Below are 24,253 nucleotides of genomic sequence, written 5' to 3' on the forward strand. Positions count from 1 at the left end.
TAGCTGGTAAATGTGTTTGGCTTTTTTTAAGTTCCTTTTGCTCTATTTTGTACTATTTTGACATGGACTAACACTGACCAGACAAGGCAAAATGTGATAAAGCTCCACATGAATGATAAGTTTAATTGCCTTAGAGTTGTTTCCAATCAAATATTTAGGGGGAAGACATTATGGAGTAACTACACCTTTGAAAGAACAAACTGGAGGGGAGGAGAAGCAGAGCTAGGGAAAGGAAGCAGCAGCATTCTGTGTAGATGGAAGAGCATTAAGACACACTTGGAGTTGAGAAATGGAGCATGTAGTCTGCGAACTGTGAGCAGTCTTGATCATTAGGACTTGTGTTTGTAATAGAGTAGCTTAGGCTTGAATGATAGCTTGAAGCCAGGTTTTAGGCCTAAAATGGAATTTCGGTGCTAGTTCTATTAAGAATTTTCTAGGAGAAAAGAGACCCAATCACAGTCTTTTTGAAAATAATTTGGCAGTATTGAAGAGGGTTTAGAGGTGGGAAGGGTTTGAAGGTGAGGAAATCAGGTAGAAATATTCTTAAAATGAATTGATAAAGATCACCTCCTTTTGGGTACCTTCCCTGATCACCTGCCATTGAATGCATCATATAGCTACTAGAGAAAGCTGTGAAAGACATCTTTAGGGAAGAACCATTGAAGAATGATTTTATTTGTATTTGTATCCATTAATGCTTAAACTGTAATAGGTGATCAGTGGGTGACTGCTGAATGAATGAATGATTTAGAGACTGAAAGTGTTGGAGAGTGGAGAAACAGGAAAAGGGAAAAGTATTCCAAATATAGTTTCTCAGCTTTAGTCACAGTGTAGTCTGAGATTGAGTTCTGTTAACAGTATGAAAGTAGGCTTGGGACGTTAACTATCAATTTAAAAGGCAGATTTGGAACTTGGGAAAGAGAAAGTGGTACATTAGTTAATATTTGTGATTTATTCCCAGGGGGGTGATATTTGAAGGTATGGAAGAAAGTGAGTTTTCAGAGAGAATATTGAGAGAAGAGGCCAAAGAGGAAACTTTGGAGAATACTCGTATTTGTATTGGGAAGAAAAAAAACACACAAAAAAGGGCATGGGATGATGAAAATATTCATGCAATTTCACATAAACCAAAGGAATAGTTTTAAGAACAAGGCAAGTTGGTCAATAAATGACAAATAATTCAGAGAAGTCGAAGAATTAGCTGAGGAAAATACATGGATTTAGTAATAGGAATTATATTCATAAAGCAGTATAAACCAGATAGCAACGTTGCAAGGAGGGAGAGGTAATGAAAAAAATAATGAAATTTCTTTCTTTCTTTATTCAGCTTCAGTTGGCAGAGAAAGACAAAGAAATAAGTGGTCTGACTTCACATTTGGAAAACCTCTCCAGGGAGAAGGTATTGAGCAATGTAGTTAAAAAAATTTGTATCATATGAAACTGAATAATAATAGAACTTTATGAAGAGACACATTTTAAAGTTCATGTGACAGTACAATGTTCAAATTTAGGAAAACAGTGAAATTTCTGAAAATTACATGAAATGTTTATCTGGTTTTCTTTTATAATAGGAAACATTTTTGAAGTTGTTTAATGACTTACAGCAAAAGCTCACAGTCACATAGAGCAATACATTGGTAATGTAAAAGACACTGTAGTGCAGCATTTCTGAGTGTGGTCTGTGGTCCTTTTGGTGGTCCCCAGTCCCCTTTCAGGGGCCTGCAAAGAAATGGTTTTCGTAATAATACTACCACATTATTTGATTTTCTCCCCGCTGTTATATTTGCACTGTGTGAAAGCAGTGTGGAAAACTGCTTGTGTATTATTATGAATTAAGGCAGTGGCACCAAACTGCTTTAGTAGTTATTGTATTCATCACCACCGTGTGCTCACAATAGAGAAAAAAAAGCCAGTTGTACTGAAGATGTTAAAACAGTAAAATGTGTTAATTTTATTGATGCTTGACCCTTGGGTACATGTCTTTTTAGTGTTCTGTGTGATTAAACGGAAAGTGCCCCTAAAGTTCTTTTGTCGCCTAATGAAGTATGATGGTTAATAAAGGTAAAGTGCTTGTGTGATTGAGTTGTGAGTTGAACTAGTCTCTTTTTTCATGGAAACCATTTTTACTTTAAAGAACAGTTTCTATATTCAGACTTGGGTATTTGGCAGATATTTTCTCAAAGTGAAATGAAATGATCCTGTTATTTTAAGGAAAAACAATTGATAATATTTTTCACCATTGATAATATTTAAGCTTTTAAGCAAAAACTAGAATTTTGAAGACATTGTTATCTTCCACTGTGAGCTTGATGCTTTCCAATGTTTATAAACTTTTCTAATGAGATGGGTGTAATATTTAGACTGTATTTTTTTTGTTGTATAGCAAAATTTGCCAGCATTTGGAAGATCCACATAACTCAGTGAACCAGTAGTTTTCCAAATGACCAGCGATGTTGCAAAATCATGTATCATAAAAGAGCCATTCTAAGTGCAAGTTAGCCCTCAAGGTTGTATGGGGTTACTGTGATAGTTGTGAAATTCTGATTTTTCAACTATTATTACTTTTTCCACATTTGTTCTTTGGCGTTCTGCTATAAGAAAGAACCTTCCTTTGTCCTTGTTTATGTATGTCTGTGTGGTATTGTTCCAGTAACAATTTTTTGATGCCAAAACTGGTATTCTACAATTCAGTTCAATTCTGATACTAACTACCATGAGTTAGCGTAGACCCCACCGGTTAAGGGCTCAGTCCCACAGGACTGCTCCCACTTTAGAGGCCAATTACAAGTGAGGTCCTCAGGCTACTGATAGCAATCATTTTCTTACACTTATTCACACATAAGTACTTAATAGCAAAAATTATGTACCATTAATAACAGTGAAAAAACAGTGTGGCACACGTGGAATTTTCTACTTGTGGCATCATGTCTGCTCAGAAAGTTTCAGTTTGGAACGTTTCAGATTTTGGATTTTTTTTATCAGGGAATGGTCAACCTATGTATGTTTTTTCTCAACGCTACTATATTCTGAAAATTGTTCCGTATATGAAGTTCGTAGAAATCCTCCATCTTTTTTTAAACAGGTGTGTAGTACTCTATTGTACATACCATGATTTATTCAACCAACCTCCTATATTTGTCCATTTAGGTAGTTTCTAATATTTTACAAATAATACTGCAATGAAAGATTCTATGCAGATACAGTTTTCTGGTGTTGGGGTGGTACCTTCAAGGTAAATTGCTGGAAGTGTGATTGCTGGTTTGAAGGGTAAATGCATGTGTAGTTTTGTTAGAGATTGCCAAATCCCCTTTCATAGAGTTTGTATTATTTTTTGTTTCCACCAGCAATGTATGAGAAGTGGATCTGTTTCCCATATAAATTGTAATCAGGTTTTCTAATTTTTGCATATGGGATCGATTAGGAATAGTATCTTAGTGTAGTTTTAATTTGCATCTCTATTATGAGTGAGGTTAAACATCGTATCTTTTTTGTGAGTTCTTTGGCTCATTATTCTCTGATGTTTGGTTTGTTTTACTTACCTTGTTATATATATATATATTTTTTCACCTGTTAAGAGATATTAGCCCTTTATCTGTGATATATACGTAGTAAGGATTTTCTCTCAGTTTATTTACTTTTGACAAGGCTCACTATGCTTACATGTAAATGTTCTTTATTTTTGTGTAAAGTGTGGTACTGCCTTGACCAGCAGTGTCAGCACCATCTGGAAACTTGTTAGAAATCCATATTCTTTGCCGGGTGCTGTGGCTTACGCCTGTAATCTCAGCACTTTGGGAGGCTGAGGCTTTTGGATCACCCGAGGTTGGGAACTTGAGACCAGCCTGGCCAACATGGTGAAACCCCGTCTCTATTAAAAATGCAAAAATTAGCCAGGCATGGTGGCTCACGCCTGTAATCCCAGCTACTTGGGAGGCTGAGGCAAGAGAATTGCTTGAATCCGGAGGCAGAGGCTGCAGTGAGCTGAGATTATGCCACTGCACTCCAGCCTGGGCAACAGAATGAGACTCTGTATCAACAACAACAACAAAATGCATATTCCTGGGCCCTGTTCTGGCCCTGCTGAATCAGCAGCTCTGGAGATGGTGCCCCAAAATATGTGTTTGACAAAAAACCTCCAAGTGTTTCTGATTTATGCTCAATTTTGAAAACCACTGATGTGTTGCATTTGAATTTTTATTTTCCACAGAAAGCATTCCCTACACCCAGATTATAGAGGAGTTCACTTGTGTTTTGTGTTTTGTTCTAATACTGATATAGTTTCAGTTTTTTTTTTTTTGAGATGGAGTCTTGCTCTGTTGCCCAGGCAACAGTGCAGTGGCGTGAGCTCAGCTCACTACAACCTCTGCCTCTTGGGGTTCAAGCGATTCTCCTGTCTCAGCCTCCTGAGTAGCTGCGATTACAGGCTCCCGCCACCACACCTGTCTAATTTTTGTATTTTTACTAGAGATGGGGTTTTGCCATGTTGGCCAGGCTGGTCCCAAACTCCTGATCTCAGGTGATCCACCTACCTCAGCCTCCCAAAGTGCTGGGATTACAGGTGTGAGCCACCATGCCCAGCCAGTTTCAGTTTTTTTTTTTTTACATTAAAATTTCTTATCCATTTATAATTTATTCCTAGATATCACAGAAGGAATGAATCTAAGTTTATCTCCTTCTAAATTGCTGTCTAGTTATCTCAATCCATTTATCAAAATGTCGGTTTTATGTCAGTGATATGAGATACTAAATTTACTGTATAATAGATTTCCATGTGCAGTTGGGTCTCTTTCTGTACTTTGAGTACTGTTCCATTGATCTGTCTGCTCATATGGTAGTACCATGATGTTTTAATTGTAAGAACTTTGTAGTCTATTTTAATATTTGGTTGGGTTAGTCCTTTCTCATAACTCTTTGTTTTCAGTGTTTTCTAGCTTTTTTCTCTTGAAGGGTTAGTTTTCCATATCAATTTTAATACCAACTTTTCTAGCTCTAGAAATGATTTTTGGTATTTTTATTGATATTGCATTAAGTATATACATTAACTTAGGGATAACTAACATCTTGGTGATATTTCTACTTTTTAATAAAGAATAGGCAATATGGGATGTGTCGTTCAAATCTGTTTTGTGTCTTTCAGGAATTTTAAGTAATTTTCTTCCTATGGGTTTGGAAGAATTCTTCTTAAAGTTTATTCCTAAGTATTTTTGTTTTTCCTTTTGAAAATGGGATTTTCTCTTTCATTGTATGTTGTAACTGGTTATTGTTTTTGAATGTGGGGCTCTTGAACTTTTTGTAGCTTTTAATTTTTATGTAATTTCAAACTCAAGTTGAAAAAATAGTATAGTGAACCCTCGTATATATTCTTTCCCCACCATTTGACAGTAACTGGAGGTGAAGACATAAGAGTCCCTGCATGTTGTATCCTCAGTACAAGGATGTTCTTTCAGCCATGGTACAGTTAACAGATTTAGGAAGTTTAACACTGACACAGTATTATCATCTAACCTGCAATACATACTAAAATCGTATCCTTAGTACTTTGTTTATTGTTTATAGTCTTTTCTTCCCTGATCTAATCCATGATCATACATTGCATTTAGTTGTCATGTGTTTAGTTTTCCTTTATCTGGAACAACTTTATAGCCTTTCTTAACCTTGACATTTTTGAAAAATATGGGCCAGTTATTTAATATTATATTAATTTTGGTTTAATATTTCATCATGATGAAACTTAGGTTATGAATTTTGCCAGGAATACTACAGAATTTAAATATCCTTCTCAATACTGGTGATCTTTCATTATTTGGTTAAGGTATTGTCCACCAGGTTTTACTGATGTGAAATTAATATTTTCCCTTTGTAATTATTAAGTAATTTGTAGGGAGACACTTTGAGACCATGTAAATATCTTATTCTTTATCAAACTTTCACCTGGTATTTTAGTATCTATTAATGATCTTCTAACTCCATCATTCCTTCTATATTGATTAGAATTTTTCTGTAAGAAAGAGCTATCTTTTCTTTCCCCCTAATTTGTTTATTTATTCATTGATTTTTATCATTGTAGACTCACGGATTCCTGTTTTATTCAGTGGGTTACAGTCTATTTTTATAATCATTTTGATACTCAGCTTGTATCAGATTTAACTAATAAGAGCCCCTGCAGACTAGCTCCTGTGGCTTTTTATTATGTCTTTCATTATTCTTTGAGCACTTATTACTTTCTGGTGCAGAAAGATGTTCCAGGCTCATCTTGTTATTTTCCTGCCCCAGCCTGGAATCAGTCTTTTGTCCAAGGAGCCCCGTTCCATTTGCTGGTGAATGTAGTTTAGAAACCAAGATCTGGGCTGTAGGTGTGCCCTCATTGATTCATAGTCCTTAGCAGACAGCTAGAAAATATGTTTCACCCCCTCTCTTTATATTAAAAAATCGCAACACACACACACACACACACACACACACACACACACACACCACCCATGAGTAAATACTTATACCTCCAATTGTAGTCTAAAACTACAGCATAAATTCTAGTTTTCTCTCTTTCCATAATATAACTTCCTTTTCTAATTAGACTAGGAACCTGGTCTCAGTTTCCTTGATATATTTACTCAAGTGTTGAATACACAGAAAATAATTTCAGAATTGCTAACCCATAACACTGTGAAAAGCACATCTAACTAGAGTTCAACATTTGTTTCATTTTTTGGCGGGTGGGGTGGAGAGTGTAACATTTACATATTTAGTTGTCCCATGGTGTACTCTCCGTGCTCCTTTATTCTCAGAGCATCCCCGTAATGGCAGAGAAGAGGAATATATTATTTCTCCTGTTTACCAGTTGGGAATATCAGAAACATCCTTAACTTGTCAAATAATTTGTAAAACTGGGGTCACTGTGAGCCATTTTGGGTACCGAAGAAAAAAAGTATTTAGGCACCCTGGCAAAGGCAACCAGCTAAACAGACTTGTTCCTGGGAGCTGGAACAGTAAGAGATGACTACTTCTGACAAAATCTGTTTCTTAAACTGTGGTGGCTTTCTCTTTTAGGAAAATTATGAGTCAGCAGTTAATATTGTTTTGCTCGGTTAAGATAGCTACACTCATGTTTTCCATGCCTTTGTCAGTAGGAGAGATCCCCCAGGGATTCTTGACCAATTTTGTCTCTAGTACCCTTTGATATTTTGACGAAGTCTATTTTCAGAAAATGATTTAGAATGAGTACCGCAAAATGTGTAGAATCACAAAGGAAACACATTATTATGGTTATCAAAATATTAAGACAAATTTGTGATATATGTGATAGTAGACTATGTGCGTGTTCTTTTAAATGTTAAATAAGATTTAATAGCATGTCTAATAATGACTATAATTTTGAAGCGGTGATGAATAGAAAGGTTATTTTGAGATGGCTACAACAAAAGTAATTCGAAACAAATGGAAGATTTAGCAGCATGTCTGATAATGACCATGATTTTGAAGTGGTGATGAATATCAAGGCTATTTTGAGATGACTACAACAAATGTAATATGAAACAAATCTATTTGATTTCTGTAGGTGGCCAAGTTGCAGGCACTACAACCATTATTGTGTTCTTTGGCCTACATTCCTAATGGAAGAAAATCCTAAATTTTAGTTAGAAGTTAGTGAACAGATACAATGTTTTTGCCCATGTAAGTTCATGGACCTCCTGAATTCTAAACATGGACCCTTTGAGGGGCTTTGTGAATGAATGCAAGTTTAAGAACCTTCTCTAAGTTCAGGTATTATGTTTTGGAGGGGAGAGTTCAGTCTTCTGATTTGCAAAAGAACCTAACCTTAACTATCTTGTCCATGTTCATGCATTATCTCTCCCCCATGAGGAATCAAAGCTACTTGTCACCAATCCTATTCTTACCCTGAATCCTATTTGCAAGGGATTCATTGTATCTTTGATGGTAGAGTAGGCATATTAGATTAAACTCCCTATTAGGCTGGAACTCTCTATAAAGTTGCTTGACTGTACCAATGCAGCATAAATCTTTTGATGAAACCCTTGACTGTATTTCAGTAGTATGTTATTTGCTTACGGAAGAATTTAAACTCTGCTTCTTTTTGCGTAAGGCAACAACAAATGTAATTCAAAACAAATGGAAGATTTGGAAGTATTTTATTATCTCTAACTACTTTTGTGCCTTTTTGGTTTTGTTTTTTGTTGTTGTTGTTGAGACGGAGAATCTTGCTCTATCACCCAGACTGGAGTGCAGTGGAACGATCTTGGCTCACTGCAATCTCTGCCTCCTGGGTTCAAGCGATTCTCCTGCCTCAACCTCCTGGGTAGCTGGGACTACAGGTGTGTGCCATCATGCCGGGCTAAGTTTTTGTATTTTTAGTAGAGACAAGGTTTCACCATGTTAGCCAGTATGGTCTTGATCTCCTGACCTCATGATCCGCCCGCATCAGCCTCCCAGAGTGCTGGGATTACAGGCGTGAGCCACTGCACGATTTCTTTTGAATCGTGTTTGAAATATTTCTTGGATTGAACCTTTCTTTTTTTTCTATAGTCACATGTCAGTCTTGAATGACTACAGTAGCATCTCTGGGGTTTTTAGTCATGGCAAGAGATGAAGGATATCTTTTGAATGCCTGTCTTGTTCTAAATGTATCTCCTATTTCTCAATAGCCCTGTAAGGCTTAGAAAAGATAAATTCCTTAGGGTTATTAGTGCTGATCTGATGATCAAATCTAGGTTAGCCTGATTCCAGTCTACCATGCTGTGCTGCCTTCCTACTAATTTGCTTCTTGTTTGCGTATGCCCATTATTGTTTTGCTAGATTAACCTTACCAAGGACCATTTTTACCTGTTGTTATTGTTCAAAAACCTGCAGGTCCATTATAGTAAATTGTATGACAGATTTGACACATCTGACCTCCAACTTGTCTTTTCAGCTATATCTCCTACCTGAGACAGGGTCTTGCCTTGCTCTGTTGCTCTCCAACTCCTGGGCTCAGGTGATCTTCCCTCCCAAAGTGCTGGGAATATAGGTGTAAGCCACCATTCCTGGCTCCTGTTACTCTTAATATGTATCCTTTGCTCTAGTCATACTATTTGTTTACCAAGCCTGAAATATGTTATTCTTTCTCATATCTTCTGTATCCTTTTATTTACTTTATGTCTATAATGCTTTTCATCTGCTTGGTGAAAATTCCTGAGGATCCATCTCAAATGGCTCTTCTCTATAGTCTCTTCCTAGTATACAGTGTTTCCATTTTGATACATTGCATTTTACCTTCATCTCTATACTAGTCCACTTATCACAATTAGTTAATTATTTATCTAGAGTTGTACCTTTTATTAGACTGAATTCCTTGCAGGCAAAATCCATTTCCAGTTAATCTTTGTATCTCTAGTTCCTAGTATGCTACCTGTTATGTAATTGATGGTGTGCTAGGTATCTTGAATGAGTATTTTCTTTTTTTGCTTAAAATTTCACAAGTCTTTTTTTTTTTTTTTTTGAGACGGAGTCTTGCTCTGCCGCCCAGGCTGGAGTGCGGTGGCCGGATCTCAGCTCACTGCAAGCTCCCGGGTTTACGCCATTCTCCTGCCTCAGCCTCCCGAGTAGCTGGGACTACAGGCGCCCGCCACGACATCTGGCTAATTTTTTGTTTTTTTTAGTAGAGACGGGGTTTCACCGTGTTCGCCAGAATGGTCTCGATCTCCTGACCTCGTGAGATCCGCCCGTCTCGGCCTCCCAAAGTGCTGGGATTACAGGCTTGAGCCACCACGCCCGGCCACAAGTCTTATTTTTACAGTAAAATCATGAGTGATTGAAAGGCAGGAATGCCATCTTAACCTCACAGTTTTACACACTACCTGGCAGAGTTGATACATGGACATGTATTTATGAATGGACTTGCTTAGAAAGAACGTTTAATTCCTCCATCTCTTACCAAACCTAAGTTGACTTGCATTTTTCTTAATGTTTGCCAGTTTTGCTCTTGGTGATGACTTTCATTTTAAGATTACTTAGTCCATTTTTTGGATCATTTATATAGGTAAAAATGTGTTAACTTAGAGTCTCATCTCTACCCCCAAGAAATGAAAAGCAGCAAAACCAGCTAAACTTTCCAGACTAAATTTTTCATTCTTATATCCTTTGTTAATAAAGCCTCTGGTTGACTTTTTTTTTTTTTTTTTTTTTTAACAGCTCTGTTAAGGTGCAGTTTACATGTAATAGAATCTGTTCATTTAAATGCAGTTTGATGACTTTTGGCAAATGCATGTAGTTCTGTAACTACCATTTCACCCAAGCAGTGTAACATTTCCATTACTGCACGAAGTACCGTCTTGCTCATTTGCAGTCATCCCCTCCCGCTACCCCCCGTCCTAGAAAACCTCTGGTCTACTTTCTGTCGCTGTTGTTTTATGGCTTCTAGCATTTCATGTAATTGCAATAATACAGAATTTATCCATTCATTAGTTGATAGACATTAATCCTCTTACCAACTGATGGACATTTAAATTATTTCTGATATTTTGCTATTACAAGTAATACTGCTATGAACATTTCTTACACAAGTCTTTTTGTGGACATATGTTTTCGTTTTTCTTGGGTAGATACCTAGGAGTGGAATTGCGGGCTTATATGGTAAGTGTATGTTTTTAATGAAACAGCCGAATTGTTTTCCAAAGTGGCTGTACCATTTTGTATTCCCACTGGCAGTGTATGAGCATTCCAGCTGCTCCATATCCTCACCAGCACTTGGTATTTTTGTCAGTCTTTAATTTTAGTCATCCTACTGGGTGTATTAGTGTTACCTCGTTGTGGATTTTAGTTTTAATTTCCCTGATAACTAGTGATGCTGAGCATCTTTTCATGTGCTTACAGGCCATTTGTACATACTCCTTTGTGAAGTTTCTGTTCAAATCTATTTTTTTTTATTGCGCTGTCTGTCATCTTTGGTTGTGACAGTTCTTTATATATCCCAGATATAATTCCTTTGTCAGATATTTTGATGTTGTTTTCTTCCAGTCTGTGGTTTGTTTTTTCTTTTTTTTACAACATTATCTTTTGAAGAGCAAAAGCCCTGAATTTTGAGGTAGTCCAATTTATCAGTATTTGTCTTAATGATTGATGCTGTTCGTCCTATCTTAAATTTTTGCCTAAATCAAAGTTATGAAGGTATTCTATTTTTTTCTTCCAAAAGGTTTGTAGTTTTAGCTCTCTTACTTTAGATTTTTGATCTATTTATTTTTATATGATATGATATGTAGTCAAAGTTTATTTTGTTTATAAATACCCAGTTTTTAAACATCATGTTGAAAAGACCATCCTTTTCCTCCATAGAATTTCCTCTACATCTTGAGGTATTTTAAATGTTGAAAATACTCTATAAGTATGGGTCTCCTTTCAGAATCTATCTTCTATTTTATTGATTTTTACCAAGGGTCAGAAAACTAAGGCCTATGTGCTAAATCTGGCTTTATATAAATAAAACTTTATTAGCACATGGCCATGCCCATTCGTATAGGTATCATCTATGACTGCAACTGCAGAGACAGATTTCAGTAGTTGCAACAGAGACTGTGTGGCCCACAAAGGTGAAAATATCTACTGTTTGGCCCTTTGCAGAAAAAGATTGCCAACTCCTTATCTATTTTCTTATGCCAATACTCTACTGTCTTGTTTACTGTAGCTTTATAATACATCTTGAAATCAGGTTGCATAAGTCCCCCAACTTTGTTCTCCCTTTTCTTTTTTTTTTCCCCCTTAAAGACGGTGTCTCACCCTGTCTTCCAGGCTGAAGTGAGTGGCTTGATCATGGTTCACTGCAGCCTCGACCTCTTGAGCTCAAGTGATCCTCCTACCTCAGCCTCTGAAATAGCTGGACTACAGGCATGTGCCACTGTACCTGGCTAATGTTTTTCTTGTTTTCTTTTCTTTTTTTTCCCTGAGACAGGGTCTTACTCTGTCACCCAGGCTGTAGTGCAGTGGTGCCATCATGGCTCACTGCAGCCTTGACCTCTCAGACTCAGGTGATCCTCCCACCTAAGGTTTCTGAGTAGCTCGGACTATAGGCACATGCCATCACACCAAGCTAATTTTTGTATTTCACGTAGAGTAAGGGTTTTGCCATGTTGCCCAGGGTGGGCTCAAGTGATCCACCCACAGCCACCCAAGTGCTGGGATTACAGGCATGAGCCACTGTGCCTGGCCATTTTAAAATGTTTTATTGAGATAGGGTCTCACTGTGTTGTCCAGGCTTGTCTCAAACAGGCAATCCTCCTGCTTCGGCCTCCCAAGTGCCACATTGTGAAAATCATTGAGAAACGGGAAATGAAGGTGGCTTGTCCAATCTGATTCTAAGGCCTGAGGGATTGTACAGTGGCCAATAGTCACACACATCCCATTAATAACTACTTATTTAGGAATGAAATAAACACAGTACTTTTTTTTCAATTCATGTGTAGTTTTTTTTTTTTTTTTTAATGGTCACTAAATTTGTTAGAAGATAAATACTTAACAGTCAGTAAGTCCTTACTTAACATCATAGGGCAGTTGTTAGAAACTGCAACTTTAAGTGAAAGGACTTACAGCAGGTTGAAAGAAATAACACCTCATGATCCACCCACCTCGGCCTCCTAAAGTGCTAGGATTACAGGCATGAGCCACCGCACCTGGCCCTTTTTTTTTTTCTTTCTTTTGAATCATGTTTGAAATGTTTCTTGGATTTAACCTTTCTTTTTTTTCTGTAGTCACATTGCCAGTCTTGAATGACTACAGTAGCATCTCTGGGGTTTTTAGTCATGGCAAGAGATGAAGGATATCTTTTGAATGCCTGTCTTGTTCTAAATATATCTCCTATTTCTTAGTAGCCCTGGAGTTACAAGCATAAGCCACCATATCCAGCCTGTTCTGCTGTTTACATATGGGCTATTACAGGACCTTTGTATTTCTGTGTACATTTTAGAATTATTTTGTCAATGTGTACAAAAGCCTACTGGGATTTTATAGATATTGCATTGTAACTATAGTTAATTTGGGGGGAATTAATAGTGTAAAAATACTAAGTTTTGTAGTCCATGAACATGTTATATGTCTCCATTTGTTTATGCTCTTTTTAATGCATTATTTTGTTTAGTGTATAGGCTTTGCACATCTTTTGTATATTTATTACTAAACATTTTATCTATTGATTTTACTCTAGAATTACTAAAAATATCATTTTCCAATTATTTGTTGTATGTAGAAATACAATTGATTTTACATATTGATCTTGTATACTGCAACCTGACTAAATTATTTACGCTCATTTTACAAAAAAAACTCCTAGTTTTTTTTTGAGGTGGAGTCTCACTCTGTCACCCAGGCTGGAGTGCAATGGCACGATCTCGGCTCACTGTAACCTCTACCTCCCAGGTTCGAGCAATTCTTCCTGCCTCAGCCTCCTGAGTAGCTGGGACTACAGATGTGTGCCACCACGGTTGGCTAATTTTTTTGTATTTTTAGTAGAGACGGGATTTTACCGTGTTAGCCAGGATGGTCTCGATCTCCTAACCTTGTGATCCACCTGCCTCGGGCTCCCAGGGTGCTGGGATTACAGGCATGAGCCACTGTGCCCGGCCATTTTCCTAGTTTTTATAGATTTTTTGGGATATTTCATATTCATCCTCATACCATTGTGAATAAAGATTGTTTTACTTCTTCCTTTCCAATCTACCTTAATTTTGCGTTGATCCACTGGCTATTTTGAATGGAAGTGTTGAGAGCAGACATCATTGCCTTATTATTATTGGATCTCATTATGATCTTCAGTAGAATCATTTAGTTTTTCACCATTAAGGGTCACAGTAGGTCTTTTTTAGGTGCCTTTTACGAGGTTAAAAAGGTTCCTTTTTATTCTTTAGTTTCTGAGATTTAAAAAAAATCATGAATGACTTGGATTTTGTAAAATATTTCTTCTGCATCAATTGAAATGATCATATTTCTTTTTCTCCTTTATTAAAAGGTAAATTACATTTATTGGTTTTTGGATGTTGAACTGCATTTGGTTTTTGGATGCTGAAGTGGCTTTTTTTGTGATAAAGCCCATTTGATCATGTTTTATTTTTTAGTATTGGGTTTGACTTGCTATAAGCTAAGCTTTTGCATCAATATTTATGAGGGATAAGGTCTCTAGTTTTTTTTTGTGAAATCCTTGTTTTTGGTATCAGAATAATACTGGCTCTGTAAAACAAGTTAGGAAATGTTTCTTTGTATTTTGAAAGAGTTTATACAGGACACACTTTTATTAAAAAAAAATCTTAAATGATGGAATTCACATTTTTCTTTTTTAAAGGAGACTTTTTGGCCAGGCATGATGGCTCATGCCTGTAATCCCAGCACTTTGGGAGGCCGAAGTGGGTGGATCACGAGGTCAGGAGTTCAAGACCAGCCTGACCAACATGGTGAAACCCCGTCTCTACTGAAAATACAAAAATTAGCCAGGCATGATGGTGCGCACCTGTAATCCCAGCTACTCAGGAGGCTGAGGCAGGAGAATCGCTTGAACCCAGGAGGCAGAGGTTGGAGTGAGCCAAGATTGCACCATTGCACCCCAGCCTGGGCAAAACTGTGTCTCAAAAAAAAAAAGAAGACTTTTTATTCATAGCTAAGTTGTAAGAGATTCACAGTTTACCCTAAATTAACTCAGTGAGAATGATATACTTTTCTTGGCACAAATAAATTTGAAAATACATTGGCTTTATCCTGCTTTCTGATTTTGTTATATGTGGAGGATACATTTATGAGAAGTTGAGAGCCAGCTTTTCTAACTGTATTTCCAATTGCATTCCAACTTCATAATAGGAAATAATTTTATTGTTACATTTTGACTAAATGTTTAATACTGCTGTACTTATGAAATATTTTATTGCTTTGCTTATTCATCTTTGTTTTTGTTAATTTTAGGAACTTAAAAGGAGTCTAGAAAATCAAGCAGAAAGGAAAATGGAAGGTCAGAATTTCCAGAGTCCTCAATGTCTCAACACATGCTCAGAGCAAAATGGTTATGTTCTCACACTATCAAATGCACAACCAGTTCTGCAATATGGTAATCCTTATGCATCTCAGGAAATAAGAGGTTATTACAGTATTTTTGGTTTGGGGTTAGCTGCATCTGGAGAGTTTTTTATGGTTTATATTTTCATGGATTAGCAAACTGCTGGTATAGTCTACTCTAATACAAACATTATTTTATTTGTATAATTAGCAGTTTTAATATTTAACACTGTAACTGGCCTCATCTATAAGTGATGCACCATGAGATGAGTAGTTTATTTGCTTATTACATATAGCTCACAATTTAAAAAATCACCTGGGTTAAAAATAAAAACATCTATTTTTTTTCATGTACCAAAGTGGTTCTTTATATACTGTTCATCATATCTATACATACAGATGTTAATTTTAGTAACCGGTTTCACTGTACCCTTCCAAAAATTTTATTGCAGATGGAGCAGATGGTGCTTTTTACCCAGATGAAATACAAAGGCCACCTGTGAGAGTCTCTGCTTGGGGACTGGAAGACAATGTTGTCTGCAGCCAGCCTGCTCGAAACCTTAGTCGACCTGATGGCTTAGAGGACCCTGAGGATAGCAAAGTAATTTTGAATTTTCATTGTGTGAGCCTGTCCCTTTTTTATTTTTTAGCTTATATAGAGAGTTAAGGGTATGTGTGCATATATGTATCTTTGTGCATGTGTGTGTGTGGAAGGAAAGTGTGTACTTGTGCCTGCACACAATTGCCTACTTGATTTTTGGAAAAACCTGCTTGTATTTAAATTAGAAAAAAACTACCAGTATGCTTCAGACTTATACTTTAGGAGTTATATACTAAAGTAAAAGATTAAGTTTAGGGACTAATCTCAGAATATTGTAGTTATGAGATAGTTTAATCTTAAACATCACTAAGTAACTTACTATCTTCTTTTGATTATAGATGTACCAGGCTTGAAGCAGCAAAGTGTTAATGACAATATTATGTTTCCTTACAGCAGCTCTTTTTGGATAATAGTTTCTTTTCTTCATAGAAGCTCTTTTTGGATTTCCTGTGCATTAAGATGAATTTAAAAGAAATGCTTTATCGTGCTCTTTGCATGTACAGTGGTATCATGACCTGTTTCTTATTTAATCTAGTTTGCTGCATTTAATTGCTATTAACCTTTGCAGAAACTGATCAGTGTTCAGACAGGCATGATTTTAGCCCTAGTGCTCAACACCCATAATGGAGAAAAATGTATTTCTCCCTCCTGCCTTTTGGCCTCTTATGTCCATTACTGGGAATAATTAGGAAAACTGTCAGAACTTTTGTAGCCTATTTAAGGTCTAGAGTATCATCTTACTGCTTTTTCACACCTTTACCTCACATTTTGCATATTTAATCTGATCATTCTTGGCACAGATGTTACATGTGACAAGACTTTCTCTTCTGTAGTCATCTGCTTCAGTTTAATTAGCAGAATGTTCTTTCTGATCTGTGTGCTTTGCCCTCCTGCAAACCCATGAGAAGCAGTGTTAGAGTCTTGTGCTCATTTGCTGACATGCTTAGATTTGGTAATGAGATGGAGGACTTTTAATATGCACACCTCGAGTAACTTTATTTTGCAGTCAGAAGATTTTTCACATTAGAAAGTAATTCTTATGTGTATTCAGAATTAAAAAAAATTATTGTCATTACAACAATAAAAAATCACTTGCAAATGAAGTGTTTTAGTAAGTAAGTTTAGTAAGAATATGGAAAGCAAATTTGAATTGACCTGTTCTTTTTTTCTGTTTCTCTGTCCTGGGAGTGATTAATAGCCACAGGCCCCAGCACTTTTGAGTCAGGGTTGAGGTGACCTACCTACTCTTCAGCCTACCCTGGTGCCTAGACCTGCCATGTCTCCTCTCCTGCACCAGAAACTGTGGTCAATTGTCAGATCAGAAACCTTCTGTGGCTCCCATTTACCTAACTTTAACATCATAATTATGACAGCAGCAAACATTTCTATACCCCTCTTTGCCATTAATGCTGAGCTCTTTAGATAGAGTCACTTATTGGTTCTTCGTAGCAGTTCTTCATAGCAGTCCTGTCACAACTTTATAATGGAGGAGACTGAGAGACAGATTAAATAGCTTGCCCCAAATCACATAGCTGTTGTAGGTAGAGACAGGATTGAACCTCATGAGATTGGCTATAAAAGCTGTGGTCTTAGCTACCTGTCAAATGGACTAAACCAGAGGTTTTCCTACTTTCTTAGTTCATGGCACCCTTAGCATGTCAGTAATGTTTTTTTCACAGTAACCCCTACGCCAAAAGAAATACAGTAAGTCCTCACTTAATGTCATATGTAAGTTACTGGAAATTGTGACTTTAAACCAAATGATGTATAACAAAACTAGTTTTTTCCCTCATCAGCGTTATAATGAACCGACAAAAGAAATGATGTTATTTCTTTCAACCTGCTGTAAGTCCTTTCGTTTAAAGTTGCAGTTCTTAAGAATTGCTCTATGATGTTAAGTAAGGACTTACTGACAGTTAAGTATTTGTCTTCTAACAAATTTAGTGACTATTAAAAAAAAAAAACTACACCTAAATGGAAAGAAAATTAGTGTGTTTATTTCATTCCTAAATAAGTAGTTACTAATGGGATGTGTGTGACTATTGGCCACTATACAACTCCTCAAGCCTTAGAATCAGATTGGACAAGCCACTTTCATTTCCTGTTTCTCATTGATTTTCACAATGTGGCACTTACTTTATATTACAGCAGCTGCAAAACCAGCATCTCAAAGATAAGATGACATTGAAAGGAATGGGTAGCACTATTCAAAGTTGAATCTGTGAGCCGTCTCCAGCGATTGTAGTTGTTCACGTGGTGTATGACAAATCCACATGCTCCTCAACTTACAATGGTGTTACATCCTGATAAACCCATCATAAGTTGAATATGTGTTTTCGACTTGAAGGATATTTTCAGCTTACAGTGGGTTCATTGGAACGTAACTCCATCATAAGTGGAGGAACGTACTGAATGTGTATTGCTTTTGTGCCATCTTAAAGTTCAAAAATTGTAAGTCTAGCCATTGTATGTTGGAGGCCAACTCTAATGAGTATTTCTATGTACTTCTGCATCTATAATATCTTTAGAAAATTTAAATTATCCCACAGTAGTCCTCGGAATTTACTGTGGTGCCCTAGGTACTTTCATACCTCATTTTGGGAACTATGGGTCTAAATCGTTGCTTCTCAAAAAAGTGGTTTGTAGACCAGCAGTAGTGGTATCTCCTAGGAGTATGTTGGAAATGCAGAATCTCCTGCCCCACTCCAGCCCTACTGAGAATCAGACGGCATTTAACAAAATCTTTAGGCGATCATATGATTTTTAACATTTGGGATACGCTATTTTAAAACTTCCTAACCCCAATCGTTCAAGGCCAGATTATTTTCTCTTCCCTTAATTCATATCTTACTTTCTAGTTGTGTTCTTGCATTTCTTAGTGTTTCTCTTCTACTTTCATTCCTTTTTCCTCTATCTCTTAAAGATGAAAGTCCACACATTCTATTAATATGTGGCTTATTTGAAGCTTTCCATATGAGCCCTTCTCTGTGAACCCCTAAACTGAAGACATTTTTTGTTGATAGACAGTTTTTTCTTTTTTCTGGTGAGTTGTAGCTTTTATTCTCAGAAGGGTCTGTGACTCCAAAATGATTGAGAACTCGTGCTTGAGAGAGTCAAGGCCTGTTTCCCATTTATATGATGCACTGTTTGAGTTTTTGCCTTTTTCAAACTTGCCATTTTTCGTGTATTATCTTACGTTTTAAATTTAATTTTAATGTGTTTTCTGTTTGCAAAAATAGTGTGTGGTTACAGTCAATTTCATCTTTATCAAGAGTGCCAAGACAGTTCAAGAGGAAAAGAATAGTGTTTTCAACAAATGGTACTGGGAAAACTGTATATCCAGTTCGATGAAAGAGTGAAATTAGACCCTTGACTCACATCCTGTGCAGAAATTAACTCAAAATTGGATTTTAAATGTAAGAGCTAAACTACAAAACTCAAAACATATAGATAAATCTTTATAACTTGGATTAGGCAGTAGTTTCTTAGATGTGACACCAACAGCATAAGCAACAAATAAAAAATAGATATAGGTTCACTATCCCTTATCCAAAATGCTTGGGACCAGAAATATTTCAAATTTCAGATTTTTTCAGATTTTGGAATATTTGCATTATATTTATCAGTTGAGCACTTCTAATCTGAAAATCCAAAGTCCACAGTGCTTCAGTGAGCATTTCCTTTAAGTGTCATCTCAGTGCTTAAAAAGTTTTAGATTTTGGAGCATTTTGCTCTTCAGATTTTTGGATTAAAGATATTCAGCCTGTAATTGAATATGTCATCAAAAGGATTAAATGAATCTTTGCTGTTCCATTTAAAATTTTTTATACACAGTTATTTCCAACAGATAATGTATAGCTGGTTGGCATCTCTTAATGCTGAATATTCCCTTTTCTATACCATATTAGTATAATACCTTTTATATAGTAGAGGCTTTATTAAATGTTATTAATGAATTTAGTTTAAAGAAATGTGTTTGTTCCATTTTTGCCTATTAAACTATTTAAAATTCAGGCCATCTTGGAAAAGTAATTGTTGGGCTGGGCATGGTGGCTCACGCCTGTAATCCCAGCACTTTGGGAGGTCTAGGCAGGCAGATCACTTGAGGCCAGGAGTTTGAGACCAGCCTGGCCACATGGCAAAACCCCATCTCTACTAAAAATACAAAAAAAATTTAGCTGGGCATGGTGGCATATACCAGTAATCCCAGCTGCTTGGGAGGCTGAGGCATGAGAATTGTTTGTATCTGAGAGACAGAGTTTGGAGTGAGCCAAGATTGTGCCACTACACTCCAGCCTGGACAACAGAGCAAGACTCTGTCTCAAAAAAAAAGGAAAGTAGTTAATTTTTTGTGATAGCTTTATTGAGATATAATTTACATATTGTATAATTAGCCATTTAAAGTATACAATTTAGTGGTTTTTAATATATTCACAGAGTTGTGTAACCATCACCATATTCAATTTTAGAACATTTTCCTCACTACCAAAAGAAACCCTATACCTTGTAGCAGTTAACCTCTTCCCATTTATTCCCACCAGCCCAGGAAACCCTCAGTCCGCTTTGTTTCTCTACAGATTTGTCTGTTTTGCACAGTCATGTAAGTCAAATCATAAAATCGTTATCTTTTGTGACTGGTTTGTTTCACTTAGTATGTTTTCAGAGTTACCCATGTTTTAGCATGCATCCATGTTCAACATGAGGAATGGGTTTTATTCTTGTTTGTTGGTTTGGATGTATAGATTGAGCATCCAAAACCCGAAACTGAGTGTTGACATGATACTCAAAGGAAATGCTTACTGGAGCGTTTTGGATTTTCAAATTTGGGATGCTCAGCTGGCAAGCATAGTGACATATTACAAAATCTGAGAAAGTCTGAAATCTGAAACACTTCTGGTCCCAAGCATTTTGGATAAGGGAGACTCAACCTGTCCCACATTTTCTTTACCCATTCATCTGCTAGACATTTGGGTTATTTCACCTTTTGGCTATGGCATACGTGCTTTTGTTTGCATAACTTTTCACTTCTTTGGGGAAAGTGGAATTACTAGGTCAGTTCCACTAGTAATTGCTGGAGTAGAAATCCTAGGAGTGGAACTGCTGGGTCATGTGGTAACACTTAGGTTTATCTAAACCTTTTGAAAAACTGCCCGATTGTTTTCCGCAGTAGCTGCATGACTCTACATTCCCGTCAGTAGTGTATGAGGGTTCCAGTTACTCCACGTCCTCAGCCGCACTTGTTACTGTCTTTGTGAAATGGTTCATCGTCGTGATTTTGATTTGCATTTTCCTGGTGGTTAATGATGTTAAGCATCTTTCATGTGCTTGCTGGCCATTTGTATATCCTCTTTGGAAGAATATCTGTTCAAATCCTTCTGCCGTTTTCAAATTGGGCCCCTTATTAGAGAATATGGTTTGCAAATATGTCTCCCATTCTGTGGGTTGTCTTCACTTTTATGATGGTGCTGTTTGCAGCACAAAACTTTTTAGTTTTAGTGAAGCTGAGTTTATGTTTATTTTGTTGCTTATACTTTTCTGTTATACCTAAGAAACCATTGTCTCTCCAAGGTTTTAAATTTACTCCTGTGTTTTCTTATAAGGGCTTTATAGTGTTAGCTCTTATATTTGGTTTTTGGTCTATTTTCAGTTAATTTTTGAATATGGAGCAAAGTAAAACTTTTGAAAACTAATAGAGCTTTGCAAAATTATTTTAAATTTTTGAATATGGAGCAAAGTAAAACTTGAAAACTAATAGAGATTTGCAAAATTATTTTCTTTCTGATTTTAAATACTTTTAAATTAGATAAATTATACAGGTCAGTGTTATTTCTTCATTGATTTATTACTAGAAATTAATGTCTGGCAAAGCATAAATAATAACATCTCATAAGAAGAGGGGGAATACTAATACTGTATAGTAATACAAAGGTTTGAGGGGCAGTTTAAATAAAAGTTTTAAATAAAAATTTTAAATAAAAGTTACCCAGAGTCATTGGGTACTCTCTTTTCCCTTATGTATTGATTTTGGTCTTAGCAAATATATAAATTTCTTAAAGTGTGAATGCTCTTGAACTAAAGTAATAATTACCAACTTAGTAAGAGTTTTGTTAAGTGGTGAAACTTTCTTCCTTGATATTCATTACTAATTCCTGAATAACTAAGTATTTCAATTAACAGTTCCTAGCAGAGGTAGAATTACAACACGGTTTGGGAAATGCTGAGTAGATAGAGTCCCACAGTCTGGATACTAATAACACAGATGATGTAACTCAGTCATTAACCCCTGAGTATGTATTCCCATAACTTGATCATGATAGATGGCATTTTTTTTTATTGTGGTAGAATAAATATAAAATTTGCAGCCGGGCGCGGTGGCTCAAGCCTGTAATCCCAGCACTTTGGGAGGCTGAGACGGGCGGATCACGAGGTCAGGAGATCGAGACCATCCTGGCTAACACAGTGAAACCCCGTCTCTACTAAAAATACAAAAAAAAAACTAGCCAGGCGAGGTGGCGGGTGCCTGTAGTCCCAGCTACTCAGGAGGCTGAGGCAGGAGAATGGTGTAAACCCGGGAGGCGGAGCTTGCAGTGAGCTGACATCCAGCCACTGCATTCCAGTCCAGGCGACAGAGCGAGACTCCGCCTCAAAAAAAAAAAATAAATAAAATAAAATTTGCCGTCTTAGCCATTTTTAAGCATATAGTTCTGTAATGTTAACTTTACTGCTGTGCAGCCAGTCTCTGGAAACTCTTCATCTTGCAAAACTGAACTCCTTACCCATTAAACAACAATTCCCATTCCCTCTTCCTCCAGCCCCTGAAAACCACCAGTAATTTGAATTTGACTACTCTGGGTACTTTATGTAAGTGGAATCATACAGTATTTGTCTTTTTGCGAATGGCTTATTTCACTTAGCATAATGTCTTCAAGGTTTATCCATGTTGCAAATGTGTATCAGAATTTCATTCCTTTTGAATAAGGGTAAATAATATTCCACCCTATGGATATATGCCACGTTTTGTTTATCTGTGCATGTATCAATAGAAATTTGGGTTGTTTGTACCTTTTGACTATTGTGAATAACGCTGCTGTGAACATGGGTTCGTGATTGAACATATCTGTTCAAGTCCTTGCTTTTAGTTCTTTTGGGCATATACCCTGATGTAGAATTGCTGGATAATATGGTAATTTTATTTTTAATTTTTTGAGGAACTACCATGTATGATCGTGATTGTATTTTGAAGTTAGTGTGATCTAATATGGTAATTTTATTTTTAATTTTTTGAGGAACTACCATGTATGATCATGATTGTATTTTGAAGTTAGTGTGATCTAACCCTAGTTTATTTTCCAACAGGTTATAACCCCCTTTACATCAGGCCAGGCAGGTGACTCATGCCTGTAATCTCATCACTTTTTGGCAGGCCAAGGTGGGAGGATTGCTTGAGCCCAGGAGTTTGAAACCAGCCTGGTTAACATAGTGAGATCCTGTCTCTTAAAAAAAAATGCCGAGTGTGGTGGTACACTCCGGTAGTCCTAGCTACCTGGGAGGCTGAGATGGAAGGATTGCTGGAGTCCAGGAGGTCATGGTTACAGTGATCCATGACTGTGCCACTGCACTCCAGTCTGGGTGACAGAGCAAGACCTTGTCTCAAAAGAAAAAAAAAATTACTATTAAATGTCCAAAGTGGTCACATGCTTTTAATAAGAAAACAAGAATGTTTTTGTACAGAGTATATCCTGAGCAGATAATGAGAAGTTTTTGGGTTTCAAATTGAGCGTCAGTTTATCGTAGCTTGTTTCCTTTGCTTAAAAACCAGTTTGTAATGGAAAGAGTATTGTGCTGATGGGTGTAAAGGTAGATGAACATAATAGGGCGTTTAGATCTTTAAATGGATTAAAGTAATATTAATAAAAGTTTTCTGAAAAGTTTTCTTAAAATTTGGAATTGTTCATAAATACATTTCAGTACCGTATTCTCAATAAAATTTGCTTAGAAGATTATTTTAGTAGTTTAGCTAAAATACTAGGTGGTGATATTTTAAAATGTGCTGATAAACCCTTTGGGTTTGTAAGTTTCAGTGCTGAAACTGATAATTTAATAATTTGAGGTAGAAATATTTCTAAAACAGAATACATGATTCTCTGGCTTTCATTTAATATAACCTTGATGATTAAGGTTTATTTAAAAAATCAATGTTACATGGTTTCATATTCCTTTAAGATACATAGTAAGGCTGTGTGATCTGTTACCAATAGTGAAATGCCTAACATCGGATATTTCGAGTTCTTGTCTTGCTTTTCTCTTTTTCCCAATAGCTTTTTTTTTTTTTAACTGCCAGTCAGCCTGCTTATAATAGCTTCATTTCCCAATTAAAGTATTTTTAATCTACTATGGCTCTGAAACTAACCAGGCTTGTTGAGTAAAATAGAATAAATGTATTCTCGGCTGGGCGCAGTGGCTCAAGCCTGTAATCCCAGCACTTTGGGAGGCCAAGACGGGCGGATCACGAGGTCAGGAGATTGAGACCATCCTGGCTAAACCCCGTCTCTACTAAAAAAATACAAAAAAAAAACTAGCCGGGAGTGGCGGCACGCGTCTGTAGTCCCAGCTACTCAAGAGGCTGAGGCAGAA

General features: G+C 36.6%; 1 protein-coding gene across 4 annotated transcripts in view; it reads left to right on the forward strand.

The window, feature by feature from the left end:
• The window catches only part of TAX1BP1 (Tax1 (human T-cell leukemia virus type I) binding protein 1), a 103,470-nt gene that overhangs the window by 68,950 nt on the left and 10,267 nt on the right, over nucleotides 1–24,253 (forward strand). For 3 of the 4 annotated variants that reach the window (XM_011938604.1, XM_011938605.1, XM_011938606.1), the window contains 2 exons: nucleotides 14,929–14,974; nucleotides 15,471–15,619. In XM_011938604.1, coding sequence (XP_011793994.1) covers nucleotides 14,929–14,974; nucleotides 15,471–15,619 — 195 coding nt within the window. Of the gene's footprint in view, nucleotides 1–14,928; nucleotides 15,101–15,470; nucleotides 15,620–24,253 lie in introns of all 4 variants that reach the window. The other variant, XM_011938603.1, reaches the window with a different exon arrangement.

The sequence above is a fragment of the Colobus angolensis genome, unplaced genomic scaffold, assembly GCF_000951035.1.
Source record: "Colobus angolensis palliatus isolate OR3802 unplaced genomic scaffold, Cang.pa_1.0 Scaffold175, whole genome shotgun sequence".
Lineage (NCBI taxonomy): Eukaryota > Metazoa > Chordata > Mammalia > Primates > Cercopithecidae > Colobus > Colobus angolensis.